The sequence below is a fragment of the Haliotis cracherodii genome, unplaced genomic scaffold, assembly GCF_022045235.1.
Source record: "Haliotis cracherodii isolate W230 unplaced genomic scaffold, xgHalCrac1.p SCAF_3, whole genome shotgun sequence".
NCBI lineage: Eukaryota > Metazoa > Mollusca > Gastropoda > Lepetellida > Haliotidae > Haliotis > Haliotis cracherodii.
In genome coordinates this window covers 42,760,844-42,770,832 of record NW_027266286.1, presented here as the reverse complement: position 1 = coordinate 42,770,832, position 9,989 = coordinate 42,760,844, and the positions used below count along the sequence as shown (strand labels likewise).

At 39.9% G+C, this 9,989-nt stretch overlaps 1 protein-coding gene across 1 annotated transcript; it reads right to left on the bottom strand.

The window, feature by feature from the left end:
- Positions 1 to 524: 524 nt before the first annotated feature.
- LOC139475431 (monocarboxylate transporter 12-like) lies at positions 525 to 6,171 on the bottom strand. Its single transcript, XM_071258645.1, has 5 exons — positions 5,889 to 6,171; positions 3,770 to 4,024; positions 1,868 to 2,146; positions 1,122 to 1,247; positions 525 to 721 (listed from the first exon to the last, which is right to left on the bottom strand). Exons 1-5 carry the CDS (start codon positions 6,169 to 6,171, stop codon positions 525 to 527), a joined length of 1,140 nt encoding a protein of 379 aa, XP_071114746.1.
- Positions 6,172 to 9,989: the final 3,818 nt, after the last annotated feature.

The following is a 9,989-nucleotide window of genomic DNA, read 5'->3' as shown; positions in this document are numbered from 1 at the left end:
TGCCCCATGTTTGTGCAAATTACGTTAAATGATCACTTAAACTTTAAAAAGTTCATGCGTTACCCTACATAATAATCATTGGAAGAAGGATCAACTAAAGACAAAAAGTATGCATCACCATGACAATTCATTGCTGACCGATGCAAGAGCGATTTATATGTCATCAAAGGCAATTGATCGTCTATACAATCTGAAATCGTATTTGACCCGTGAAGATCCGGGGTAGAATAGGTCTTCAGCAACCCATGCTTGTCGTAAGAGACGACTAACGGGATCGGGTGGTCAGCCTCGATGACTTGGTTGATCCATGTCATCGTATCCCAATTGCATGGATCGATGTTCATGATGTCTGGTCCAGACTCGATTATTTACAGACCGCCGTCATATAGCTGGAATACTGCTGAGTGCGGCGTTAAACAACAAACGAACGAACGAACGAAATCATATTTAACCCTCGTAATAACACAACAAGCCACGCCTTATTACTCTTTTTCAGTCTGACGTCGCTCTACAATGAGTTGTTCCTAACTGTTGACAAGTAGTATTTCCAATTGCGTTGGCACCGTTAATGTAGAAATAGTCTGGTTCTGATCAAGCTTCCTCTGTGTCCACATGATCTCAACCTTCTCCTGCAGGAACAGAATCACACTGCTAGCAAGGAACATACTTCCAACAGTGAAGAAGGAAGCAGAGTATTCGCTCGTTGCGTCATATATCCAGCCTGAAACATTGCAGTGTACAATCAATGCAGCGTTATTCAGCTACATCTAGAACAGTGTAATAGCGAGGCCCAGAATGTGTATTTCAAAAGTAATGTGGTTCGGATTCTATCCTTGAAGGAGACAAACCATTGGTCAAATTACGTCCACAGGATGAAACAGGTCTTCGAGGACACAATTGAATTTCTGTGTTTCTTGACATTCATGAAGCTGTGTTAAGTAGTGTTTGATATACTGGGTTCGTTTTCCCGCATAGGTATATCGCGCAATGCCAATTTCCAGCGGCACCTGATGTGATATGACATGAATATTGTCGAATGTGACCCCAAACCACGCTCACTCATTTGTATTGTGCTCGCACCAAGCTACCCTAAATCCAAAGATGATCTCATATTAACATACCTGTCATAGGTGTTCCTATCAGAGTAGACACCCCTTGAGACAGCAATAGGATACCATATGACTTGCTGAAGTTTTCTACTCCAACAACGTCCACAAGAACAACATTTCTGGTACCGAAGAACACACCTGTACAGAGGAAAGGGTAGCACTGGAAATATTTTCTAATCTACACATGCATATATTGAATAGAAACTGATTCTAGGTATACTCAAAATGAATCATGAAGTGAATATTGTTTTAGGCCACCATCAGAAATATTCACGCAAAGCCTCCGTTGTCTGAAAATGTTCATATCTTTGTACGGCAAACCAGTGATCGATAGCATGCTGTTTGCCTCTCACACCCGATACAAGTCCCTTGTACTTGGCTGTGTCATACCAAAAGTCGTTAGAATAGGGTACTTGTTGCTCTGCCTGGCGCTCGACTTGAAGGAAATGAATTAACAAGAATTGGTTGGCTTTTCTGTACATTGTGTCTATGTGGGGTATCCATGTCAAACTGTGGCAAGGTATCACAGTGGCCTGTCACTAAAACCGTCATTACCAATATAAGGAAAAGAACTCACACATGCACGTTTCTGTATAAGTGCAATCATATTGAACGGAACGTTACACCTACCCTTGTAAATAGCTTGTGTACAGCTTGAAAGCCTCGGCTGATCATGACACTGATGCGCGAATAAAATCCTATTTTTCAATTAATAATTTGTTTCTAAATTGTCATGAGGGCCCCTTCATAACACTTACCAATAAAAACTCCAAACACCACAGCGAATCCCACCAACATCGGGAATGTTGTTAGGAACGGAGTGGCAATGGCACAGATGCCGCACATCATCACGGCACTTGCAAGCAGATGGCGGTTGTTCACAAATTTGAAATCTCCCAACCAGCCAAAGAATAATTTTCCAACAACACTGGCAATACCAATGATAGGCAACAGCCAACTTATCTCAGTCTCTTTGATCTTCAGATCTGTAGCCCTCTTCGGTAGATGAGTGTAGGGGGTATATACCGCAATCATAGCTAAGCAGTTGGACATTAAGAAAAAGCAAAACTGAATGTTCCCGATAAGTTTTGTAAAGTCATTCTGACAACAGCTCCTCCGAAGGCCAGATTTAGGTCTGACAGCTATATCTGAATATAGAAGCGCACTTTCTGGTTATTGGCATAATGATTGCAGAATTTTGCAACTGATTTGTACAATATTTAAGTTATAGTACAGTGTGTCATCTTAATGTGGACGGAAAGAAAGTTCAACACAAGACGATGGGCGTTAATGTATTTGGTTTCGGGATCTGAAACCATGGTCAGGATGCATCATTAATTCCAACCTAAAATAAGTAGATCCTGGCATCACTAGTGTTCGGGGCAGCTAATTGTTGCACCGAGACAACTGGTCTTATCCGTGTCAGGGTATTGCAGGAAGCAATTCTATGAACACAAGGAAGTTTGAAAGAAGCCTATGGACCTGACACAACACCACCACCGCTTTACACACTACATTACAACACCCCACACACCATATTACAGCGCTCTCCAAGACACATTACTGCGTTCCACATATCACATAACAGCACTCTACACACCACATTACAACACTCCACATACCACGCCACAACTCTCCACACACAACATTACAGCACTCTACATACCACATCACTACTCTCCGGGGGCACGGGTGGCCCAGTCGTCTAAGGCGCTGCGATTCACTCCAGAAACCTTTTGGTTGTGGGTTCGAATCCCGGTTCGCCCCGATTATGTTTCTAGGTTTGTCAGCACCATACCCGTGCTCGTGGGTTTCACCGAAGTGGTAAACGTCTGAGACCTGCATCACTTCGGGCTTTCCTCCTACATTAAGCTGACACGCCGTTATATGACTGTAATACTGTTAAAAGCGGCGTTAAACCCAACTCACTCACTCACTCACACTCACTACTCTCCACACACAACATTACAGCACTCTACACACAACATCACAACTCTCCACACACCACATGGCAACGCTCTACACACCACATTACAACTCTCCACACACCACATTACAGCACTCCACAAACCGCATCACAACTCTCCACACACCACATTACAACTCTCCACACACCACATTACAGCACTCTACACACTACATTACAACTCTCCACACACCACATTACAGCACTCTACACACTACATTACAACTCTCCACACACCACATTACAGCACTCTACACACTACATTACAACTCTCCACACACCACATTACAGCACTCTACACACTACATTACAACTCTCCACACACCACATTACAGCACTCTACGCACTACATTACAACTCTCCACACACCACATTACAGCACTCTACGCACTACATTACAACTCTCCACGCTCCACATTACAGCACTCGTCACCACATTACAGCACTCTGCACACCGCATGACAACCCTCCACACACCTAATTACACCACTCCACATACCACATTACATCACACTTCCGCAATACACTACAGTAGTCCACACACCACATGTCAGCACCCCACGCACTACTCTACAACACTCCACACACATTTCAGCACTACACACATCACAAATCACACAACACCACTCTACAGACTGAACAATAAAAAGCAGCTCAACAACACAATGCCAAAGGCTACCAGTTATGAATATACCTTGAGCGGGTTTCCTGTGCTTCTTGGGGAAGAAAAGACCACCAAAGACAACCCCGTTAAGCAGGATGCTGGCCGTGATTAGGATCATGCCTCTCCACCCGTAGGTGTTACTAAGGTGATGTAGGCCGGCAGACAGAGCAGCACCACCAATTCCAGATCCAGAGGAAGAAACACAGTTGGCCAGGCTTCTTCGCTGTTTCATATGTTGGTTGACAATTACTTTAGAAGGTACTGACACAAGAGCAAAGGCAATTCCTAAAAATAGAAGATCGGTATGTGCCATTTTACCGACTAAACTGGATACTATATTCGCGTGTAACGCAGCGTGGAACTGTTTGTAAAGGTCGAGATCAAGGTGGAATATGTGCATCAGTTTACATAATTTACAGGCTCAAATCCCAAGTTCAAAAGGAATATTCTAACGATCTGGTTTTATACCTTTAAACACAATAATGATGGAATTCAATATGACATATTTTCTGTAGTGCAAAGTGAATTAATTACGTGTTAGTGAAAGCCTTCCCGAATAATATAAAACACTTTTAAGGTGATTTTGGTAACTGCGAAACATTGTTTACTTTTTTTTATATATGCCATACTAACATCACACGATTGTTAATACACATGAATGTTCATGTACTCTTGGCTTACCGAAAACAACACCGTATGTAAAATACAGAACTGATATGTTTGTAGCAAACGAGCTGGTGATCAAACCAAACGCTGCAATTGCTGCGCCACATATGGTAACAGTACGACAGCCGTATTTGTCTGTAAGAATGCCAGCAGCTGGACCTGAAACAAATTACATATTCGTTTTATAGAATTGTTTCATAGCTACTCTCGAAGGACAGAAATGCATCGGTGAATTTTCACATATGTTCAAAATAGGATTACCATATCAGTACGCTGATCGTGCCATCACAAATGCACAAAAAGAGCGCTGTCAATCATCATACATAAGCCAATAAGAGCGTATGGAGCCCACTCGCCCTGCAATGAAGTGCATTTGAGATGGCGGTTGAATTTGACCTATTTATCTGTGGGGGGACACCGAACATTTTGAATGTTCTGTGCTGTTCGGCCAATGGAGAACTGTAATGTTCTCGTTTTTAGATTGTCAACAGTGGCATGAACATGAAGAGGCATTTTGTTGGTACAATGTTACTATATAACACCATTTCTGAAAAAGAATACTTGAAATCGTCTCACACACTCACACACACACACACACACATATATATATATATATATATATATATATATATATATATATATATATATATATATATATATATATATATATATATATATATATCTCCCCATATTAAGGGACTGTGTGTGAATGGCTTCGGACATAATTGATTTCGTGACAAGTGAACATTCTGTCGAAATCCAAATGGAAGTGGGAAACCTACACCGTATCAATTGAGTTGGCATTGTTGCACTCTCATTGTACCTGAACTATGCCTTTATGCTGCTGACAAACATCAAACCGGCGGTGGCATCAGCGAGTTGACAAATTCTAGGGAACGGTCATAGAACGTCTGGAATCATGACTTTCGTTAAAAAAACCCTGTTTGCAATGCAATACAATCGTTTGTTTGTTGTTTAACGCCACACTCAGCAATATTCCAGCTATATGACGGCGGTCGGTTGATAATCGAGTCTGGGCCCGACAATTCAGTGATTAACATCAAGGGCATCGATCTACACAAACGGGAAACGATGACATGAATTAACCAAGTCAGCTAGCCTGACCACCCGATCCCTTTAGTCGCCTCTTACGACAAGTATAGTCGCCTCTTACGGCAAGAATGGGTTGCTGAAGACCTAATCTCTACCCGGATCTTCACGGGTCAACGGGTTTGATTACCGACATTGGCACACTGTGTGAAGCCCATTTCGGATGTCCCCCGCCGTGATATTGCTGGAATATTGGCATAAAATCAAACTCACTCACGTGTCGAAAATACAATTAACTTCGTCACTGAGATAAGAAAACTGCAGATAAGCAAAGCGTTCATAATGGTATAAAGGCATCACATCATCACTGACAAATTAAAACCAAGCGAACCACAATCACACACATCCTTCTCAACTATGTATGAAGACAAACCTGACACACTCTGGACTCCAAACACTATTGATCCAACCCATGCTGTCTCCCCTCGTCCTGTGTTGAAGTAGTCGACGAGTTCCACGAAGATAACACCAAATGACAAGGCAAGGCCATGGAAAATAGCATGAATACCAAACGAAGAAAACACTACAACCCAACCATCTACACCATCGTGTCCTGCATCATTGTCTACCTTGACTTGTTTAACTTCATCAGCTCCATTTTGCTTATGTTGTGATAGGCTTGAGTGTTCCGTGATTCCTGCATCTTCTTGTGGCATGGTAACCTATAATTGGATGTTCACGTTCCACAATATACACGAACAAATGTGCACAGCTGGGACTTGAAATTGTCACAATGGTTTTACCGATTCTGTATTCATTAGTCACACTAAACACGTGATATCTATCAGTGATAAATATTTTATAACTGGAAATGTGTAGAATAAAGGTTTTATTAATATCGGTTTTCAATTTCCAATATATGTGTTCCAATACACATTTCAATGAAATATGTAGGATCATATATATATATATATATATATATATATATATATATATATATATATATATATATATATATATATATATATATATATATATATATATATATGATATATACATACATAGATGGCGAGTATTAATATTAGATATTAAAGGGGCACGGATCTAAAGCAATTCCCCGGGACTGGTTGTTGCCTTTGTTATTGTTTTTTCCCAGTGAGTACCCAGATGTTACAGAAGAAATCTAATTAAGTTCGCGACCTGTGCTGCGCCATTTGTAAGCGCATTTGTCGCCTTTATTGATAGTGTAGGGACGTAAAGTCACATTGATCAACAAACTGAAATACATTTCAGTCTTGAAAATAATAACCACATCTAGGTATCTTTACATAGATAACAGTGACGAAGTTTTGACAAGTCACCAGCTTGACATGGTATTGTGCGATTTTCGTTTACACTATTTTGACTTGCAACACAAAGATAATATTTTACCTGAGCATTGCTTATTTTATCGTGTGTATATTTTATAGTCAAAATGTGTAACATTTTCACTTAGGGAATTTATTAAACGTCTAAATACTCAGTTATTTTACAAATTGACCAAACACATCTGTCCATTTCAGCTATTATTATAATTCCAAACACATTTATGCTTTACTTTCATCACCCTGTGACTGAAAATGATAGGATTAAAGGAAATCGAAATTCAAATTACATTTCTATAGTTTGGGCTTCTTATCCTAGCATAGTTAGTCTATTGTGATGGTGGTCATAAGCATCCCAGCGATGGTGTAACCACCTTGTCCTTTTCATTTGTGACCCAGTACGGATTTTACTATATTTATCTCGTTTCACCGCATCTTCGACATCACCTCTGATACCCCCAGGTAAATGATTCCAGTAATGGTTCTCTGTAAGTTCATTGCAGACTTCCAATCGGGTCATATTGAAAATGTCACTTTCGCACATTCCTCAGCCATTGCTATGTGTATTATCATGGACTGTGATACGTAGTAAATGTTATATGTGGTATTACCAGTAAAACATTTTGTATTTTGCTGTGCATTATGAAGGTGATATATCTGCAATTCACCAGCTAGTGGAGGCGAATTTCATTCTCTGATTTAATGTAATAATAATATTATTATGTTACACTTGTTATGTTCACAGAAATGAAAGGTTAAATATACACTTGCTATTTTATACTGTAAACACAAGATAGTTCTATATGTTTCCCGTCCCAAGCAGTTACAATACATGTTTGGCTACGCCAATTCGACGTCAGTCTCGGATAGTTGTTGGATGAGTGACCACGTGAAGCAGCTTGACTCCTGAGAGTTTCTATGGCGTCGATCCTGTACCACATGTGGTGTCTCCTTAGGCAAGTGACTTTGTTGGAAATGTGCCTCTGTTGAGGGGTAGTGGGTACCCGGTAGGATGAGATGGTAATGTGGCTGTTAACCTTCTAGCGCCTCACAGGTAGCTTGGGTTGTATACTCCTCAGGGAGATGAGAATGAAAATCGAGTGCTCACTGATCGATTGACCGAGGTAATAATAATGTAGCGCTATGAGCATCCACTTGGTGAATGGAATCTGGCGCATTATAAATGCACTAAATGCAATTATGATTATGATAATGATTATGATTATTATTATGTCAGCAGTTTCGAAATTATCAATATCAATTTAGTTTTATTTAACAAAGGAAACAAAAACCAAAACGATGCAGTACCACCACATACACTCTTCAGCCAGCTTAAACTGCCCTCAATGGGAGACATTTGTCGCCGATGTTTCATAAATGTCCACAGAAGGTAGAAGAAATGTTTGAAAAGTGACACCGTTATAGAAAATATCAAAGAAATATCTGCCAAACGTAGGTGTGCATAGAGGAGATTACATCAATGGAGAAAACAGCCAGGATGCACGGACAGGAATGTATAATTCCCATCAACTATCTGACATAAATATCACAACAATCCCTCTTCTCCTGTTCATGACCTAGCTCGATTTCTTGGACGGACCATGTGGGTCAAGATGTGGTGTTGACCTAACGCCGCCTGTATAGTGATTGAGTGAGTGTGTATGCTTTTACGCCGCTCTTAGCAATATTCCAGCAATATCACGGCGGAGGCCACCAAAAATGGGCTTCTCACATTGTACCCATGTGGGGAATGGAACCCAAATCTTCGGCATGACGAGCGAACGCTTTAACCGCAAGACTGCCCGTTGCCCCCGTTTGTATAGTATGAAAATGTATGATGTTGTCCTGATGTCGCCTGTGTAGTATGAAAGAAAGGTGGCATTTCCATAATGCCGCCTGTGTAGTATTTATCTGTATGTTGCGCTATTGTCGTCTGTATAGTTTGAAAATATATGGTGTTGCCCTAATATCGTCAGTATAGTAAGTAAATGTATGGTGTTAACTTAACGCCGTCTGTAGAGCATGAAAGATATGTGTTCTTGCCCTAATGCAATACATGATAATTGGTCTAATGCCGTCAGTACAGTATGAAAATATATGACATTGACCTAACGCGGCCTGTATAGTATTAAAATATATATTGTTGCCCTAATGTCGTCTGTAAAGTAGGCACTTTTTGGCATTAGGGCAACCGCAATCTTTGACCGTAGGGCAACCATATATATACTCAGTCTAAGTATTTATAAATAATGACAACGTTAGTATGTAAAATATATTGAAGCAAAATTGTAACATCATTTCTGATAGTAGAAAACGGGTACCATGTCTAGTATATATACTCAAAAGCAAACAACTGCAATCATGTACTTTGTTAAAGATATTAAAGAAACACGTAAATGAAAAGCTTCTTTTTTTCAGACTTTTGTCAGGTATGAGAAACTGATTGTCCTACACTTACATTTGCAGAACACGATCTAGATTACAAAGCAGGCCGATATCTACCTACAACATACAATATACAATACAATGAATAACCTCCAAAGCACTAAAAACCCACATTTGTCATTCGTGAAGTTATCAACGTACTAGTCTATAAAAACCAAAAGAATTTCTAAATGTTTAAATTCAATATTTAAACCTGTTTCACAACGAACATATATTCATATTTCAAGTGTACATGGCAATATTACCTACCATATGACATAAAGGCTCAGATTACAAGTATAGACTAGAACGATACGGAACCAATACCGTAACGACTGTGATTGTGCAAATGTCATTGAACATGTATTTGATTTATAACAATCATAAATAATGATCAACACACGTATCAAGTTTAACTTATGGTAATGAAGGTTAAAGGTTCAAGCAAAGGAGACCATTTAATGCGTATATAGAATTATTTGTAAATGTGTTATGAATCATTATGTATCTTACACATGACCTAATTCAACTACGTAGTAAAATGTCCAAATATTCGTGTGTTCCGTGAAGCTCAACTTGTCTCTTTCCGTCAAACTCGAATGAAATTATTTTCCCCTTTTCCTTACTCTTTGAAGATGCCTACGTATTCCAGTGGCAGTAAATGACTGAAACGCTAGTAAAATGTTGAGGGCTTTGAACAGAAAGTGTGATTAGTGTCACCGCACCTGAATGCTGTTGACAAACTT

Excerpts from the sequence above, each read along its gene's own strand:
- LOC139475431 (XM_071258645.1), bottom strand. The coding sequence starts at position 6,171 with ATGCCACAAGAAGATGCAGGAATCACGGAACACTCAAGCCTATCACAA. Across the intron at positions 4,025-5,888 it reads TGGAGTCCAGAGTGTGTCAG|GAATTGCCTTTGCTCTTGTG; the intron begins GTTTGTCTTCAT and ends TTCTATTTTTAG. Across the intron at positions 2,147-3,769 it reads GCACAGGAAACCCGCTCAAG|CTATGATTGCGGTATATACC; the intron begins GTATATTCATAA and ends CCAACTGCTTAG.